The sequence below is a fragment of the Ananas comosus genome, linkage group 1 (assembly GCF_001540865.1).
Source record: "Ananas comosus cultivar F153 linkage group 1, ASM154086v1, whole genome shotgun sequence".
NCBI classification, from domain to species: domain Eukaryota; kingdom Viridiplantae; phylum Streptophyta; class Magnoliopsida; order Poales; family Bromeliaceae; genus Ananas; species Ananas comosus.
The window spans coordinates 20664689-20684738 of NC_033621.1; the positions used below are offsets into that span (position 1 = coordinate 20664689).

At 35.9% G+C, this 20050-nt stretch overlaps 2 protein-coding genes across 3 annotated transcripts; both read right to left on the reverse strand.

Moving 5' to 3' along the window:
- Positions 493–8002, reverse strand: LOC109719709 (adenylosuccinate lyase-like). Of its 2 annotated transcripts, XM_020246496.1 has the most exons (10): positions 7550–7999; positions 6621–6773; positions 5443–5658; positions 5174–5356; positions 4689–4910; positions 3802–3918; positions 3521–3664; positions 3070–3171; positions 1994–2062; positions 493–967 (listed from the first exon to the last, which is right to left on the reverse strand). In XM_020246496.1, the coding sequence occupies exons 1-10, from the start codon at positions 7760–7762 to the stop codon at positions 737–739; spliced, it is 1650 nt and encodes a 549-aa protein (XP_020102085.1). In that variant the 5' UTR covers positions 7763–7999; the 3' UTR covers positions 493–736. The 2 variants fall into 2 exon arrangements, with proteins under 2 accessions (XP_020102085.1, XP_020102089.1); XM_020246500.1 differs by lacking the exon at positions 3802–3918 and having other exon boundaries at positions 7550–8002.
- On the reverse strand, positions 13182–17933 carry LOC109716940 (transcription factor RF2a-like). The gene is made up of 4 exons (XM_020242569.1): positions 16726–17933; positions 16131–16263; positions 14960–15044; positions 13182–13827 (listed from the first exon to the last, which is right to left on the reverse strand). Exons 1-4 carry the CDS (start codon positions 17388–17390, stop codon positions 13478–13480), a joined length of 1233 nt encoding a protein of 410 aa, XP_020098158.1. The 5' UTR covers positions 17391–17933; the 3' UTR covers positions 13182–13477.

Here is a 20050-nt window from a genome sequence, read left to right on the forward strand (position 1 = left end):
TCATATTGGTTATTTACAATTTAACTATGCCAATTTTGAAATAACAAAAATTTTTAATTTGACTACTTCAAGGACAGAAAAATTTACAGATTATGAAATTTTTTGTCAGATTGTTATTATTGAAATTTCTGTTTGATTAATAGAATTGTATGAATAAACTGTTAATTCTTTTTTTAAAATTGTTAAGATTATATGTAATTTATTAAAATTTTTATATAATTATTAAAATTTTATATACAAAATAGAGAAAAACCGTGAATCATTTATTACATTCTTTTTTAAGGATAAGACAATAATTAAATAATTCACCATTTTCTAATTATTCTTCCGTCACGACACTAGTTTGGACAAAATAGAATTATTTGGCCACATAAAATTTTGATAAAATTATTTAACAAATTACTATTTTTTTAAAAGATTTACTTGAAAAGAGAAAGTCCTAAGCTAACCAATCATAAAACAATACAAAATAATTTCCTCCAACACATCAAATTTCACAAAATCAAAAGAACAATATTATGTAGAAATCAATCACTAATAAGAGAAGAGATACCACAGGCCCGACAAGTAGTTTAAATTTGATGCCTCTAGTTACAGCAAAAATTGCTGAGGGACAGGGCAAAATGTCAAAAATTTGCCTATAAACATCTCATTTGAACCTCAAAGTGAAGAATAGATGAAAATCTATCATGGTCGGCGCCATCTACTATGGAGGAATCAGAAAAAAGAATTATTGTTAAATCTTAAACCCAGAAGCGAAATCGACAACACTGTCGATGGATTTAGCCAAGTTTTCTGCTTCCCCAATGTAGGAATGCGGGGTCAGATTCAAAAGAACCGACCTCGGTTCTTCGGGCAAGTCCAAATCTTCGATGAACCGTCTTATGCTCTCCTTAGTGACGGTTCGCCCTCGAGTCAGCTCCTTCAGCTTTTCGTAGGGCTCAGGAACATTATATCTTCGCATCACCTGGAACAAGAAAGAAGAAAATGCGCAAATTAAGTAAAACCATTGAAGAGACCTCGAATGGGAACAATGAAACAGTCATTCGCAGCAAAGTTAGCCTTTGGTTACCGACATCTGACATTTACTGTCAGAAACAAACAGCCCTTTGTTACGCCAAATTAGATATCCTATAGAACAAGCAGAAGATTTTTCCCATCTGGGGGGAGTTTCAACCTCACAAAGTACCTTGAGGGGTTTAATTACGCTATATTACAGTGTAATTTAGGATTTCTTCTTCTAAGTTATCATTTTCTCACAAAGAATACCAATCCCTACACCCTACTTAATGGTTATTTTCATTTGTTGCACCGTACTATTCTTGTTTCTTTTGTTTTAAAAAAAGGCTAAATTACATAAAACCTCCCTGTCAAAACCCAATTTTTTACTCCCCCCCTCGGTCATTTAAAAACCTACACTTTACCCCCTTGTAAAATAAAAAATGTTCACTTCGCCTCCTGCCGTTAGTAATCCGTTAGGATTCCGTTTATAAAATATTATTATATTTTTTTTATGCCAAAAATGCCCTCAGCCTTCTCTCCTGTAAACATGGTGAGGGGCAAAATGATCATTTTATCATCACAGTTCACACCGTACCCCCTGTGAACATTTTTCATTTTATAAGGGGACAAAGTGTAGGTTTTTAAATGACATGGGGGAAAAGTGAAAAATCGGATTTTGACCGAGAGGTTTTCTGTAATTTAGCCAAAAAAAAATACTTAGCTGTTATTTTCTCGTCAAATTCTACATTGCTACCAACAAACCTACTGTTTTAAACGATATTAGCAGTGTTAATTAGAGGCACTGATTTGAGGTAGCAGAGCGTAAAAGGATTGTTTATAGCAGTTGGTTTAGAGCGTTGTTTTTGACAAAGCCAATAACACGAGTTGTGCTCATTATAACGCTCTATTGGTGAGTGGAAAGATGAGGAAAGAATACTCATAAAGAGCTAAATCAAATCCTTCATGCGATGGAAATGATATAATGTCTCACCGTTTGTATTGGTTCAGCAAGGACTTCCCATGTCTCGTCTAAGTCTTCATATAGACGACCTTCATTAACCTGCAATATTCCTTGCCAAGTCAACAAAGCTAAATTGATACCTGTACAAGTGCTCCAAAAGAAGCCAAACATCCTAGTAGACAAAAGAAATAACAACACAATGCACTACAATATAGTACCTCGTTATTTGGAAGATTATAATATGTTTGCCCAATGGATGCCAATACCATGATATAGATCAGAAGATATATACTATATATCATAAAAGTGTGCCTATCTTCTATCGTTTATAAAACTATCAACCCGCTCTGTCACTCAAGTCTACTTTAAGCATAGCTTCTAGAAGTTTAATTTGCGAGAGCATGACATGTTACTGCACATATCTGCATGAACTTTTATTATCAGTAACAATCTTGCTTTTTAGTAGTGATTTTAGGCCATAGAAGCCCCAAAACTTTTTTTGAAAAAAAAAACTCGCAGGAAAACAGAGAAATGACATCACAATAAATAAAAGATAAGGACATTTTAAATGAAAAAATACTATTCAAAGTTTAAAAAATCATAAATAATTAGCAAAGGCTTATAAACAAAGTATGTAGAAACATCAAGTGCTACAGAATTGCAATATTAAGAAAAGAGTATCATAAGATTGATGTATTTGAAAAACATTACAAAGAGGCTACTCAACAAGATTTAAGTGCCAATCGGCACAAGTCATATCCACCGTACCGTAATGTGTTAATAAGATATCGGCACGATACAACCCCCATACCGATGGCACAGTTTAAAACTCTCTATTTTTCAAATTAGTAAGTAATTTTCTCAATAAAGTTGAAAAAATTTGATAAAAATACGTAAGCAATTAAAATATTTTGTCTCTAAAGAAAATAAATATTTCATATTGGTACACATGTATTTTTTATGATCGGCACGCATCGACGCGACCCAGGACGCACCGTGCCATACCATGCCGGCAAGTTTTCGGCACGGTCCGTGCCACAGCATTTAAATCCTTGCTAGTACTCAACCATAAAAGAACTTTTCTAGTTGTAAGTTAAGCTGTTTACCTGTAGCTTCTTAATTCCTTGAAGCGCACTTTTATAAGCAACTAGTGAATATCCTAGTCCAATACCCAAATTCCTCAAAACAGTTGAGTCAGTAAGATCGCGCTGTAAATAATGACATGTAGAGTTCCATCATTATGTGCATATAACAATAAAAAGGATAGACAGATGAAAACTGTAATATAAAGGATTGCTAGGCCCAACTGGTGCTTGCTTAAATTGCTTCCACTTTCTAGAGTTGGGAAGCTGTTCTAGAAGCCACGCTAAATGCATCAATTAGGTATGGTATATATAGTTGAACCTAATTACATACATGAAAATGATATACAAAGAATTTTGCGACTCCAATTGTAAGCCACTATTAAAAGTAGCTCATATAAATATAGTTCTTTGTTAAAGTTTGGTAAGAATCGAAAACTAAAGAATTTGGAAAGAGAGAAAATATGAAAAGCACCTGCATGCGTGAAATCGGCAGCTTCATGCTAAGGGCAGATAAATTAGCATTAGCCATGCATAAGTTACCCTCACTATTTTCAAAATCGATAGGATTGACTTTGTGAGGCATTGTAGAGGATCCTATCTCGCCAGCCTTCGTTACCTGCAGAAAGAAATTAGGAAATTTTCTATTTAAACATAGAATGAATTCTAATATATGATGAGAAAAAACTAGCCAGCTTAATCAATTTTACAGGAGTAAAACTTAACATCCTCTATTTGACAAAGGCAACTCAATACCTGCTTAAAATAACCCAACGATATGTAACTCCAAATGTCTCTGTCAAAATCGATCAAGATGTTGTTAAACTGGACGAAAGCATTGTAAAGTTTTGATATATAGTCATGAGGCTCAATCTGCAGATTAAAATAACCAGCTAAGAATGGTAACTGCAATATTCGAACGACTATACTGATCGTTAAGCTCAATCTCTAAAGAAAGCAATATTAGAAGGACAGGGCAAAAGTATGTTATAATATCACGCAGTTTGCAAAATTAAAAGTATGAAAAGTTTCGAGAACTAATATATTACAAGAAAATGGGTACATGCAACTACAGTGCAAAACAAATAAAACAAATTATGTTAAAGATAAGATTACAAATTTGATATGAAAAGTTTAATGCCAACAAAAACCAACTACATGAGAAATTGCACAAAAAAAATTCTATCACCAAGAGATGGAATAAAATTAGGAAGCTTGGTAAAGAACAGAAATGTGAGACGGCCGCTAAGTTATAATTATTAGATGTAACTGATGGGGAGTGATTCATGATCAGAAGAGAAGAGGCAAGGGGGGAACAGAAGAGATTTTAGGGTTTTCTTTTTTTTTGATGCCAGGGGGAATGGGAAGGGTCGAGGGAAGCAGAGCATTAAGGGATTAGTTGGACACTATATGGCACAGAGGAACCCCTCAGCTTGCTTTTTATAATTGTAGATATAGAACATAGAATAACTGCAATTCTGTTTGCAACTTTAATCATTTGCAACTTTAATCACTAATTATTCCTTCTAGGTTTTTTTGGTTGAACAACAATTAGACATATAATAGTAAGTAAAATCCTTTCGAATTTAGGAACAATGATCCTGAAAAGACATAATATAAAGAGACTTGGCCTAGAAGTGTACCTGTGTCACATAAGGGTTGAATTCTAGTCCTAAAGATTTGACAAACTCTGCTGCGATATTTGGCCAGTTGATATCAGAATATGCAGTCTTATGAGCATTGTAGTTTCCAACAGCACCTGAAAACTTCCCATATATCTTTACTTCTCTAAAATTCTTCCCTTGGTCATTGAATCTGAAAGCAAAGTTCGCCATTTCCTTTCCCAAAGTAGTAGGTGAAGCTGGCTATAGTGAAGCAAGAAAAAAGAAAAAAGAAATGAATTAGGGCTGATAGTTAACAAAGTTACATATTCCAATCTTCAATCCGGTGCAGCTTGGATGTTTTTGTCCCTCCAGAAAAACAAATTTGGCATGCAAAATTAAAGGCAAGTTCATTTGAAAGGTCTCCAAAAGTTCTACACAAAATATAACACTTGTAAACATGGTTTAGGAACAAAAAGTAATATATATGTGAAATAAGCTCATTTATCTATATAAAATGGAATTACCTGCCCATGAGTTCGAGACAACATAGGAATATGAGCATATCCCTTCGCCATAGTGCATACTGCTTTGCACAATTCAATCATAACAGGGAAGATAACATTGTTGAGTCCTTCTTTCAGCATCAATGCATGGGCCAAATTGTTAATATCCTCCGAAGTACAAGCAAAATGAAAAAATTCAAGCACCTAAAAAAAGGATAAAAGCATCATTAGAAAACGACAGCTTCATTCCAAACTCAAGTAACTTATCATAAGGAAGGTCAGGAATTAACCTTTGCAATCTCGGGACAGGATTTGCATTTCTGTTTCAAGAAGTACTCGACTGCCTTTACATCATGATTAGTAACTTTCTCAATTTTTTTCACTTCTAATGCATCTTTTATACCAAAATCATGAACAATTCTCTCCAAGAAAGACTCTGCATCCTTGCTAAAAGTCGGGACCTCCTTGATTTCAGGTACCTGAGAAAGTTTCAACAACCATTTCACCTGCAGGGAAATCCAACATCAACATTAAAAATACAAGTGCCATAACCGTTAAGAGGGAGCATTATATCGCCTGTTCTTAGGAATCCTATATATTCTTCTTCATTTTCTATCCTAACAGGAATAAAATAAACCATCTGTAACATAGGCTTCAGGAATTAAATTTCTACGGGACATAATATTGTATTTCCTTAAGAGGATAAATCACTTTATCTTTTTGTAATAGACTACTTTTTAATGAAAAGTTTAGAACCAAACCAATATTACTCTTTTCCATTATTTGTATTTCCTCTGTATGCATAAACTTCAAAGTTTCAGAAACAGCAACTTAGGACAAAAGGCGGACTCAAGAAAAGCCATACAGGAAAGATGAGTTCATCATCAAATTATCAATCCAACATGCTGAAAAAGAAAATATTTTTCACATATCAAGAGATTGCAACTAGCCTATACAGTGTCTCTCATTGTTTTATATTTTTGCACAAGAGAATATAGTAAAATGCATATTCTGAATTGTACGATCTGTGTAATTAGTAAATTGACATCCATTATACTCGCACCCACATAAAGCAACATTCCTAACAACAGCTACTCTCGAGCAGAACCCCACCTTATTCCCTACATTTAAAATCCTATAAAACTGCAACAAGAACCACAACAATTATACTTTCCATATTATCCGATAATAACCATTATGCTTACTAATCAACTTACGGTGTAAACCGTTTGCAGCTTAACTTATTTCTAAAGTACATATATCCAAAAGTCAAATTTTTGAGCAAAAGGTAGCCCTGAGGCCACAAACGCTTGCTAAAGCAACTAACAAGATATGAGAAATTAGAGCACCTTCCTCAATGAGATAACATTTTTTTATAGTTATAAACCGACCAGCTCTAGTGCCATTATAGTTGAATTAAGCAACAATAAAAGAAAAACAAGAATGGAAATTTACTATTATCACCCACCTCAACTAAAACTCTGTAACGAATTAGACCATACTCGCTGAAGAACGGGGACAAATCCTTAACCTTCTGAACATACCGACCATCTAATGGTGACAGAGCCATCAAGGCAAAGGATTCCAAGTCTGCAACCTCCTCCATAAGGACTTTATCCACCTAAAGGAAACACAAAATCTCCCATTAGTAATCTTATAATAATAATAACTCTAACGACTTATTTGGTGCAACTTATTCCTTCTTCTGATTTTTGAAGTTCAAATTCTATACAATTGAAGTGCCAACAAATGAATTCTTTATAGTTCTCTAATTATGGGTTAGTTCTAAAACCTCATCTTTTTAGACGAAGAACAAAGAAATCAATCAGTCGTACAAAGAAATAATCAAATTCATATCCCCATAATGCATAGATCGCAAACAATTCATCATGCGCCGGCATATCCAATTGCATAAACCTTGAAGTAATAAAAACGAGAAAAATGTAAGCAACGCCAAACGAGAACTCATGGAAATTAATCCATTTGCAAGGCCTAGTGGAGATTAAAGTGCAAAACATAACCATTTTCATACTCTGTGTTGTATCAAAAAAAAAAAAAAAAACTGTAAATACTGGTTTCTCACAGCTTAAACATTTAGAGAATAATCATTTAATTCCATTCCATGTTTTAGACCCATCAAAAAATCTCAAGCTTGAGGTGCGGAAAATTGTTGAATATATATAGTTAATATCACTAGATAACTTGCTCCGGCATCCGAACATAGTTTAAAACAAAAAGAAAATAATAATAATAATAATACAAAATATCAAAAAAGCACAAAGGAGGGAAGTTCAAAAGCGTTGCGAGTCGTGTCAAAGCATAAAAGCAGGTGCGTCTGGACACCGCAATCATTATAAAACTAGGCGGCCTAGATAATGAATACCATGTAAAAGCTACCTCCATAACATGTCGCATGGCAGATGATCTGCAAACTAAATTTCCGGGCGAAATCGGCGGGTGAGCGGAACGAGAGCCGGCGGGATTCGCTCTGAGGAAGATATGGGCTGGTCTCGATCTCGAATGGGCCGAAGCAGCGGAGGAGGAGGAGGAAGAGGAGGGCGGCAGAAGGGATGGTCGTAGCCCTCTCGAAGATGCGACGGCGGCGTCCATGACAGAGATGGAATTGGCAGTCTGCGAACGAAGATAGAAAGAGAGAGGGTGGGGTGGTGGATTAGGGTTTGGATTAGACTGTCACTGAAGTTGCACCTTTCCTCTCTCTCTCTCTCTCTCTCTGACTGTCTTTCTTTCTCTCTATTGAGAAGAAAACGATAGTTCAGCAGGAGCGGGGGCGGGCGGCGGACAAAGCAGACTGAAAGGGGGCAGGAGCGGGGTTGGCTGGATACGGGTTGAACCGGTTAAACCGATTCGGGACAGAATTTTGTAAGTTATAAGGCCCTGTTTGGATGCATAGTTAAAAAACACTATAAAATTTTTATTCTATGGTTTTGGTCTAAATGAAATACGGAATTCTGTAACTACAAAAAAATTCCACAGCTTCATTTTTAAGCTGTTTGGATACATATCATACAATTCCACAGTATTTATAACAATTAAATTTCTAAAATTTTATAATTCAAAATTCAAAACTCAAAATNCTTTATATGATTAGTTAAATGTGAATTTGAGCCTTATCAGTTTTTCTTTTATTATTTGTTATCCTTCATAATATTTCAAATATTTTTTATGTTTCTTTTTAATGTTTTTATTTTTTTGCTAAACTTATAGTTTGTAGATTTTTACTAAAGCATTCTTACCCGCCGCATCGCGCGGGTCCCTACACTAGTATATATATATATATATAGAGAGAGAGAGAAGAAAAATTTAGAAAAAGATAGAAAAAATTTGAGAGAAAATGAAAAAGAAAAATTAAAATAGAAATGAGAAAAAAAAGAGAGATTAATTTTAATCGTCTATCAAAATTGATGAATGATTAGAATCTTAAAAGCACAATGACTATTATACTTTTAATAACACAAAAACCCTACTCTCCCTTTACCAAAAGATATTTCTAAAAATTTAAAAAATTTGCCAACTTGAAAATAAATCTAAATTTGGACTTAAATATAATATGGCCAGTTACACCTTTTCATCCTAAGGTTCACCAATCTTTTTAAATTTTTTAATATTTAAAAAATAAGTATTGATTCTTAAATAAAGGAATGTAAAATTTACACTTCTGAGGGGTCCAATTAGCGCTACACTATTTTGCTCTTTACTAATATTAGCTATTTATTAAATTTTAAAAAATAAAAATTTTGAGTTGTACCTGCATATCGTATCAATATCTTATTGACATAATACCACACCGGTACGAATTAAATCCTTAGTTCCCACCATTTACCCTCTCTTTCATTCTGATCTCCAACCTTTAAATTTTCACAATCACATCCCTAATTTTTACTCATTTTAATTAAATTTCACGGTTAAAATTATCATGCACTTTAACAGAAAAATACAAAGCACCAACCAATAATTGCTATGTCGATACCAAATTTTGTCACAAACAATTTCTTTTAAGGGCTTGTTTGGTTCATCCATTTTGGGTATAGAATAAAAATCAGTTTGATCAAATCCGATTAATTTTACTTGGTTCGCAATTTCGCATGAATCAGTTTGGAATTTCTATTCTGGACTGGAATGGGAATGACCCATTAGCCTTCAACTTTATTCTGATTTTCTAACCCAGATTGATATTTCATTCCGGAAGCCCACTAAGTTCTCGAAGCCCATGTGACCATCTCACGCTCGTTCTCTTCACTCCTTTCTCATCAAAAAAAAAAAAATCTATCATGTCTCAAAACCATATCCNATATCTTTCGGAGCCCAAAATGGTGGAATTTTTTTCCTTTGGTTAAAGTGGATTGTAAGTTTACTCCATTTTTTGGAGTATAGTATAACTATACTCCAAAAATTACGTCATTTTTTTTTCTTCCAAACGCTTCATAGGATTATTTTCCTACCAGCGTAGCATAGTTTAACTATGCTACGTTTTTAGAGGTATCCAAACGGGGCCTAAATGTATGTATATCTATAATCTCCTATAAACTATTATTAATTCCCGTAATTTTAAGCCACGTGGCAAGTTTTGCTTAACTTTTGCCTATGCTTTTGCCTGTGGGTCCCACTGTGAGTATATTATTCCTCTGCTTTAGTTAAATCGGCCCATCTCTCTCTTTGCCTTAAACTGGTTTTTTTTTTTGACCGCTCCTCTCCTTCGTGGGTTTGCTTCGTTATCTCGGCGTCTCCTCTTCCGCCTCTTCGTTAGCCCTCTCTATTAAGAGGATTTTGACTCTTCGTTGCCGTCTCTTCGTTTCGCGTAAACGCACCTCGCCTATCCCGTCAAACGCCTCGGCCATACCATCAGACGCGTTTTTATGGAATTTGTGAAAAAAAAATGGCAACAATTACCTCTTTAAGTTCTTCTTAAAGCTAGTGCTTCTTAAGCCGTTGGAAAAATAAGCTTTTATTTTTGTTTACGAATATAAAAATACATCCAATAATTGGCAACTACGTAAAATCATAAAAATTTTATAAAAATTGCTTCTAAGAAGATCATTTTGCATTTTGTTTTATTCAAGGTATTCTGTTATGTTTTTTTTTAAAAAAAAATTCTCTTTCTTTTGTTTACAGGTAATCGTCTAGAGAAAGTGAAAGTAATATCGACATACTGGGCACGACCAGTGGCATATACTGTTAAATTATGCGGCTAAGTAGATCAAATTCATGAGTTTTATAATAAGGTACTAACAAGGATTTTTTTATATCAAAACCAACAATAGAGGGCTTCTATTTTAGGGAGTGAGTAATTTGATGGATTGTTTATTGTGCTTAGTGCAATCTCTCTACAAAGCAGTGCACTCTCTGGCTAGATACAACTTGGCTCCAATTGGTTTAATTTTTTTCGCCCCTTTTAATACTCATCTAAATTTGTGCTTATCTTGGCTTTGCCATTGAGGTAATATATGTCATAGAAATTGATTTGGTACAAACTTATTGTATAAACTTATTACCCTTAGTAATAAATTTGTTTTTTTTTTTAAGTTACAAATGATATCGTATTCAAATGATGTTGTCCTTTTGAGCTTTTTGTCAAATTAATGTTCTTTTTAGTGTATTATTTTTCTAACAAACTTATGAGAGCAATTATTATTATTTTAATCTAAGTTGTGGATAGAGGCTATAACTTCTCATTTGAGTTACACAAAAACTAATAGAGTAAAATTATCAAGAAAACCGATTAAAATGGCATGTTGCATCAACAAACTAAACATAATTTGTAGGTTGTTGGCTTATAGATGTATGAAAAGTGGACCTTTACAATTTAATGGTAGTAAGAAACTAACTATTATTAATAAATTTAAAATTTATTTATATTACTGTCATATATTCCTTCATACTTTTTTTTTCATTTTTTTGCATTTTGTACTAATTTTCTGATGGCATGAAATTTGGATGTCCATCGACAAATGCAATAATAATTGGCTTTTAAGAGAAATCTAATTTGGGTTGAGAAAGATGAACAATAATTGACTTTTAAGAGCAATTTGATTTGAGTTAGGAAAGATGATAGCACAGATTTATATCTTTATATGATTAGTTAAATGTGAATTTGAGCCTCATTAGTTTCTTTTTTATTATTTGTTATCCTTCATAATATTTCAAATATTTTTTATGTTTCTTTCTAATGTTTTTATTTTTTTGCTACACTTATAGTTTGTAGATTTTTACTAAAGCATTCCTACCCGCCGCATCGCGCGGGTCCCTACACTAGTGCAAGCGTTATCCGGAATGAATCTCCCTCTTTTTGCCATTGGACTTTCCAATCGAATTCATTGTAACACTCATAATGATCAACTTTATGNAAAGCTCGAAATATATATATATATATATATATATATATATATAATGTATTTTATTATACTGACAAATAGAAAATTTTGAATTTTTTACTGTAATAGAAAGTTAAAAATGAGTTTTCAAAATTAAAAATTTTGATTCTTCTGAGGAAAAAAAGAAAAAAAAAAACTTTATTAAGCAACACAATTGGGCCCAGTAACGGGTTTAAGGCCAATAGGCCAGGGACCGGCCCATTATCAATAGCGATAGTTTGAACTTCCATGCGGAGCTCCGCATGGAAGGTATTATGGCGAGGGCGTCTACGGCGCCGGCGACGCCGCGGGCTCCCTTCGGCGAGATCGAACCGTCCATTTCAGCGTCCTCAACATCGCCGTCCGCGACACGAATCTCGAGGCGCAGCTCCATCGTCCATCGATCGCCTCCTATGGCCTCCTCCATAGGTTCGTACCCAATTCCATCGAGCAACACGCCGTATATCTTTTTTGTGGATGGATTTAAGTTTCGTTTATTTATCTATTTTTGCTAATTTATTACAATATGGATCTCCATTTGTTTCCGGAATAAAAAAAGCTGCTATGGTTTACTATTGTTAAAATTGTTTGTTATTCGTAACATTGTGCACGGAAGGTGTTTGATAAATCGCCTCGGAGTCATAATTAGGGCTTGTTTTGTTCATCCATTTTGAGTATGGAATGAGAATCGGTTTGATTAAATTCGGTTAATTTTATTTGGTTCGCATGAATCAATTTGGGATTCCTATTACGAACTGGAATGGAAATGTCCCATTAGCCTTTAACTTGATTTCGGTCTTCTATCCCGGATTGAAATTTCATTCTGGAAGCCCACTAAGTTTTCGAAGCCCATACAACCATCTCACCCTCCTTCTTTTCACCCATTCTCATCAAAAAAAAAAAAAAAATCTATCATGTCTCAAAACCATATCCCTAACCCACATCAATAAAAGTTTTTAAAAATAAATTTGATTTTTTTTTGAAAAACTTATTAAAAAATAATATTATATTTTTCATAAATTTTAAATAATATAAATTTATATTTGAGAGTAAAATTAGTATTATAATATCATATAATTTTTTTAGTTTATACGAACCAAATAATAAAATGTGAAAAACTCATTCCAATTCTCAATCCACAAATAAACCAAACGTCTTGGGAGAGCGGGCCATTCCAATTACCATTCCAATTCATTCTCATTTCATTATCCATTCCAATTCCACCCTAGAACCAAACAAGCCCTAAGAGTAAAAGCATTTCTAGTAACACAAACTAATAATTGAAACAAATATCAGAAACAAATTTCAAAATTAAAATAGTCTAGCAACCAAAATTAAAAACGCAGTAAAAGTTGGGAACTCCTGGAGCAATTAACCCTTCTAAAAAAAAATCATTACAAAAGAACATTATTCGATTCATAAGAAGTGGTAAGCAAATAGTACAATTTTCAAAACATAAAAGCCTTTTAAATACCATAGAATACATCCAAATTTTAACATTGAGAACGTCGACGGGTTTTACTCCCGCTCTACCGCACTTCTGCTAAAGCTCCGATTAGCATATCAGACACTCAGATTAAAAACAATAAATTTCTATTATGAGAATTACACTTGTGAGCAAATAAACAATGGAAGGAACAAACAATCTTCAGAAACAGAACTCAATAACAACAACATGAAAGCATCAGCACTGATATTTAATCGACGTACGAGTCCATACATTGACTACAAAACAGCTAACAACTAATGAAAACAACAAACAAATTCAGAGTTAAAAGGAAACAAAACTACGATGCCGATCGAAAAACGCGAAAATACCGTCAAAAAACAACTAATTAAACATGATAAAACCCTAGAATTAGTGGCGCCTATATAATTTAACCGGTCCAAAGATCTACAGATTGGAATATTTTTCCTTTTTCCCGCCATCTATGACTCATTACCTTTCTTTACTGATTTAGGTGCTGTTACTATCTGATTTTCCTTCAGCCCTTTGGCTGAGAGAAGACGATGACGACGACGACGATCCCTTCATTCTAGGGTTGGCGAGCGGATCTTGGAGATGGAGATGCTGAGGAGGGTGCTGAAGAGGTGGCGGTTGCTGGTGTTGAGAGTGGATCTGCAGTTGTTGAAGTTGGCGGGCAGTGAGGATCGACTGCATCGCTTGGTTGTGGTGGTAGAATTGTTGGGATGTGCCGAACGAGTGCGGAGGCGCGAAGTTCATCATTGCTGCGGCTCCTCCATTCGGCATCTGGCCCGTTGCATGCTTCAGGCGCTGGACCTCATCTCTCAAGGCGTCGTTCAGAGCTTCATGTTAACAACAAAAATTAGTTTTTAAAATAATTACTTTTGTTAGAAATTGCACAAATGCTAACTGCCAAGGATTCAACTTATGCACGCAGGGGGGCTGCAGTGGGGGGAGAGAGATGCAAAATAAGAAAGGGGATAATACAAATATGGCCCTGAAGTTTGACCGGGATTTTAAATTCATCCTTACAGTTTCAGCAATAACAGTTTGATCCCTGAAGTTTCATCTGTATAATTAAGTAGTGCATACTGTCTGCGGCAAGAAAAGGTGCCATGCGGGTAACTTTGTTAGACTTTGTAAAACCTGGACTCTTGAAGACGAAATTGAAACCAAGTCAAATTTTGACTTGACATCATGGTCAATCTTCAGGCTTAAAATTGGAAACTGCGGATGAAATTTTAGTTGGGTCAAATTTCGGGGACTAAATTGTTATAATTGGAATAATGCGGATGAAATTAAAATCTGGTTTGAGTCTATTGCTTCATAAGTTTGACTGGACAACATGTTAGGCAAACATGATCGATCATTCACGGTGATAAGCACAAGTGTGAGACACGTACAAAGCATAAAGAAGTAACATCAGATTCTAAGTGAAAATCGCAGTGAGCAATATTTGTCAATCGAAAAATCTGAATTTTACTAGCACAAGAATATTAGAAATAATATAAACTGATACCCTCTCAACTTTCGGCTGATCACGAGTAACAGTTCAAACTCCAATTCACAAAAGTGTAATATGTAAACAATCTGAAGCATGAAATGCGCCATCCATCCCTTATTTCCCTCTATTTTCAAAATCAACATTCTTACTGATTGCCGATTACTTAAATGCCGCTCAATATCATTCAAAAGAAGAAGGATAAATTAACTTGGCTTGTAATACTCACATGACAAATGACCATCTCTTCAAACAAACAGAAATAAAGGATACGTGCCATATTAAACACATCAAATTGTTCGTGCATTGTGTCTTCAATTCAAAACATAACAAGACAGAGATTGGGCTTAAAGTCCAACGGGTGCCTATGTATTTTCACTTGTAAAAACATGTAGTCTCTGAAAATAGTAAACCAACGTTAACATTAACGGGAAAAAAAATGAAATTTATCAAATTTGGAAGAAGAATCTTACCATCCTGCAAGTGAACCTGTTGTTCCATGGTTTGTAGACGCAACTTCAGCTCGTTATTTTCAGCAGTCAACCCAGTGGTGTCTCTCTGTATGCATAGCAAGGCAAATGGACAGAAGGAAATTCCCATCAATGAAAATCCTAAACCAACAATTTGTCCCTTGAAGAAAACTATTTTCATTTGGTTGGCACAAAAGTGGAGAGGAAAAAAAAAGAATAGGAGAAAAGACATGATGGTCTACAAGATTGAAAAAATGTTGAATAAGTTGCACAAGCTCCTTTGCATCTGTTAGGAAGTATAATAGGAGTATCCTTCATGCGGGAAAATGAACCAATAAAATGGTAACATAACTGATAATTGTTGAGAAAATTCTCTCTTAGATTTGATGATACAATTCCTTATAACATGGTCTCTCAAATGACATTTCTTGTTATCCGATTAAGTTTGCCCGCTATTAAAATTTATAGGTAATTAACTATTTGAAGAAAAGCAGTGAAGTTGGCTAAATAGCATTCATTGTCAATTTGATCATAAAAAAAAAGCTGCTTCTTTAAAAAAATAGCATCTATCAAAACATAAGAGAGCAGCTTATCAAAGCTTTCAAGCTTTATCCCATTGTTCCCGTGATACCTCAACTTCCCACGGGGTCACCCATTCTAGGACTACTTCCGTCCTAGCATGCTTAATTCTCTTAATATCTTGGGCCTAACCACCACTTTTAGCCCAATTATATCTTATATATAGGACTATCTGGGTCTCACATTCTCCCCTCATTTAAGCCCTGACGTCCTCGTCAGGCTCAGACTCACAAGTACCAGGCGATGTGAGACTCATCTTGCTAGACTTGTCATTCCAATCCTGGCTCAGCCGAGACTCATCTCACACTTCCGGGTGGTAATTGGCTCTAATACCAACTGTGACGCCCTGCTTCCCAGGGGATCACCCATCCTAGGACTACTCCCGTCCTAACCCGCTTAACTCTCTTAACCTCTTGGGCCTAGCCATCGACCAAAATGCTTAATCCGGGTTTATAATATTAGCCCTATTATATGTTATATATAGGAATATCTGGGGTCTCACAGTTCCTACAGCACATAATAGTGTTCTTCCCTTCAATCGTGTTTTACATTTAAATAATGCACGTCAAGTTACTTTATAAATGTCAATATATACCTGTAACAATGTCAACTGAGCTGACAATGTAGTTGCTTCTGTTTGCAGAGCTTGCACTTTTCGTTCGAGTTCCGCAATATAACGCAGTTTCCTCTCCTTCGATCGTGCAGCTGATTGTCTATTGGCCCAAATCCTATCAGATCAAACAGAAACATATATTAGTAAGTAAATCATGTCTTTCCAAAACAATTTAGAACAACCTTCTTTTAAGATCGAAGAGAGAATCTCAGTATTTATAATTTGAAGAGCCTTAACTCACACTTGAACATCATTTGCGTAGGGCTTGAGAGTCTATTTATATAGCAAAGACAAATATAACACCCTACTCCTAAAAAATTGGGCCAAAGAACAAATTGAAATATTACTAAAAAGGATAAGGAATATGTCGCAAATTCGAACTTTCATAAATGTTCGGCTGAATCCTATGTATTTAATCAGAAGATGAGTCGATCGGTAGGTATCACGAGAAGATTCAACAAGAGAAGGAATTGAATCTATTACTTCAGATAGCAGAAAGCATGTAATAAAAATTAGAAGCCAATTCAATCAAATTAGTAAGTAATGCCGTAGAGAGAAGAGAATTTGTGAATCAAACCTTTTTGCCCTCTTCGGGTCGACAAGGGCGAGGTCGGCGAGCTTTGCGGCAGACATGGCCTTCTTCGCGTCTGGCAGCAACGGCCCTTCCCCGCTCGACCCCAACAACTCGGGCTTAATCGAAGTGGACCCATCCATGGACTGGCTGTGCTGGTGCCTCGGCCGCGGTCTTTCTCTCGAACCCGCAGCCGAGCTCTCGGCTTCTGAAGGCCAAGCGGCAACAGCACCACTTGCGGCGGCGGCAGTAGTAGTAGGAAGATGAGGAGCTACCACATTTCCCGACGACTCGCCCTCCGAGGTGGCAAAGTTCAACTTCTCGACATCAATGAACATGGAGAAGAGCTCGTCATCGTTCTCGTCCGACAGCGAGGGCCCGTCGTGGGAGCCGACGAACCCGAGGTCGCTGTCGAAAGTGATGTCATCGGGGAGGCTGAGGATCTCCGACTGCGCCCTGCGGTGCCCGCGGTTCCTCGGGGGGAAATCGGGCATCCGGCTGATATCGTGGCTATACCGCCCGGCCTCGTCGTGGCCTGCGTGGGCCGACGACGACGACGACGGCGGCGAGGGATCCGCCATTGGCGCGAAACCGCCCGATGGCGAGCCGTAGGCAGCGTAGTGGGCCCCAGCTCCGCCGCCTTGCACAGGGGACTTGTCCTTGTTCATCATTACAAACCCTAGAGGCCTAATTCCCTTCACAGCACCAAATTCTAGCAGGATCTCAAAAACAAAACTATGAAACTGAGATCCAAATCCCACTAACAACAAGAAAAGATGCTCTTTTTTTTTTTCTAGGAAACGCACAAACCCTAGCAAATGAGGGGGGGAATCAACGAAAGATGGGTTTTTTCCAGCAAAATCAAGCAAATGTCGACGAGATCAAAACCCAAGCTAAAAAACCAAGAAAAAAATGCAAAAAAAAGGGAAAATCGAAAGGGATTTAGGGATTGAGATAGAGAAGAATCGAACCAAAGGGAGCTCCTTTTCCTCCGATTCGTAACAACACACAATTGGGTTAAGCGGTGGAGGAGCGAAACCCTAGAAATGCAGCGATCTGCGTCCCCAAGAAGCTACCAAAATCCGCGGTTTTGTACGGCGCAAAGGAGCTGTGGACCGAAGAAGAAGAAGAAGAAGAAGAAGCGCATGAACGACTCTTCTCGATCTCCTCTGAGGAGAGAGAGAGAGAGAGAGAGAGAGAGAGCAAGAATGGGAACATGGCTTCATGCGTATAGTATAGGAGACCTCTTTTTCGCATTTAGCACCCTGAGAAAAATCTTATTTTATAAATGATACTATCAAAATTACAAATGCAGAAATCATTTACATATATTTGTAATAAATGTACAGGTCACGTACGATTTAGTGAGAAATATTTTAAATAACAAAATATTACATTCATTGTATTTAGAACACGGCGATTCATTCATCTAGTAAAAAAATTACAGTATTTTAAACAACGTGAATGAATTATCGTATTTACTTAAAATATTTTTCACGTCGCCTAACTGTATAATTTATGGTTATTTTTATATTTATACTTTTGATGGAATCATTTGAAAAATAAAATCTTTTGAGGGGGCTAAATATAAAAAAGGAGATCTAGATATGTAAATTTCAATTTGATCATCAAACTTTTAATTTTGATATCTGTTGCGCCTATGTTATGCCTTGTACTACAACGGAAGTGTGACGCCCCAACTTTCCACGGGGTCACCTATCCTAGGACTACTCACGTCCTAGCACGCTTAACTCTCTTAACCTCTTGGGCCTTGCCACCACCCAAAATGTTTAAGCCGGGTTAAGAATTTAGTCCTATTATATCTCATATAAAGGACTATCTGGGGTCTCACAATCTCCCCTCCTTTAAGCCCTGACGTCCTCGTCAAGCTCAGACTCACAAGTATCAGGCGATGTGAGACTCATCTCGCTATCCCGTCATCTAGACCCTAGCTCAGCCGAGACTCATTTCACACTTCCGGCTGGTAATTGGCTCTGATACCATCTGTGACGCCCTAACTTCCCAGGAGGTCACCCATCCTAGGACTACTCCCGTCCTAGCACGCTTAACTCTCTTAACCTCTTGGGCCTTGCCACCACCCAAAATATTTAAGCCGGGTTAAGAGTTTAGCCCTATTATATCTCATATATAGGACAATCTGGGGTCTCACAGGAAGTCTCCGGTTACGCCAATGGACCTGCCGTATGTGCGTAAAGCCCTGCCCACACGACGCGTCAAATCACTTGTAATAACAAATCCTAAAAGTACACAACTACAAATCCAGGCCTTTTTTCAGAGTTTGGACTGTGAAGTTTTCCAAACTTAAAAGTTCGGACTTCATATCCAAAATTCAAATTTCCAATCAACTACAACTTTTCATATTGAAAATTTGACTTTTAATACAATTTATATATATTTTTTAAAAAACGAAAAGTTATGAGGGTTCTTCTGAAATATGGATTTGATAGATTTACTCATAATAGAGAATAGGTTTCTTCCGAATCTTTTTTTTTAGAGATAGGTATCATAATAGAGAATAGGTTTCTTCTGAATCATTTATTTTTTAGAGATACGTAGCATACTACCCGCTTCGTTTATTTCATTTAGAAATAAACTTAGCTGGAAATATGAATCAACTAGAATTCAAACTTGGGACCTCGGGTGCCAACCATCAAATCCTTTGCCACTTGCGCTTGAAACGGTCGATTCTTCCGAATCAATTATTAGAACTCTATTTTCTCTTTTACATAGAGAATTGATCTTATAATTGTTTAGAGATATTTTCTACGATTCTTATGATTCTCTGAGTAAGGAATCAATACTAACCTTGTTAATCTTGCTCCGAACAAAGTGCGCTTATGGACTCAAGTAAACATTGTGGATTCAAAATGGGGGGCGTTTTGTGAATTCGAAACATAGCGTTTATGCACTCAAACGTAGGTGTGGACCAGCCGCAGATGGAGCGCGAGATCCAGAGTAAGACAAGAGAGATTAAGTTCATTAGAGTCTGTAATCACCTTATAATTTTCTTTTAGTGGTTTATTTTCGCATGATTAATTAGTCCGGTCAATTTTCATTCCTATTTGGAGATTTTTCCACATTAAATCTCAATGTATTATTTATTTATTCATATTTGTTTTTATTTGCATCAAGATTGGTTGTTTTTGGTCTTTACACTTATTTTACCCTCCTTTAGGTGTTAAAATAATCTATTAGATACTTTAGGGTTTTATAATTTACAATGTGGTGTTTGGTTCCATATATATAAATAAAATTTAAAGTAGTTTTGTGGCTGAAAATAAGTTTTTGAAGTGTTTGAATGGTATAATTT

What these genes read in the sequence shown, in the direction of transcription:
- LOC109719709 (XM_020246496.1), bottom strand. Translation starts at nt 7,762, where the DNA reads ATGGACGCCGCCGTCGCATCTTCGAGAGGGCTACGACCATCCCTTCTG. An exon ending in TCAACCCTTATGTGACACAG is followed by an intron (nt 3,919 to 4,688) that starts GTACACTTCTAG and finishes TTTAATCTGCAG; the next exon opens with ATTGAGCCTCATGACTATAT. An exon ending in TGCCGATTTCACGCATGCAG is followed by an intron (nt 3,172 to 3,520) that starts GTGCTTTTCATA and finishes CATTATTTACAG; the next exon opens with CGCGATCTTACTGACTCAAC.
- LOC109716940 (XM_020242569.1), bottom strand. Translation starts at nt 17,390, where the DNA reads ATGATGAACAAGGACAAGTCCCCTGTGCAAGGCGGCGGAGCTGGGGCC. An exon ending in CTCAGTTGACATTGTTACAG is followed by an intron (nt 15,045 to 16,130) that starts GTATATATTGAC and finishes CTATGCATACAG; the next exon opens with AGAGACACCACTGGGTTGAC. An exon ending in ACAGGTTCACTTGCAGGATG is followed by an intron (nt 13,828 to 14,959) that starts GTAAGATTCTTC and finishes GTTAACATGAAG; the next exon opens with CTCTGAACGACGCCTTGAGA.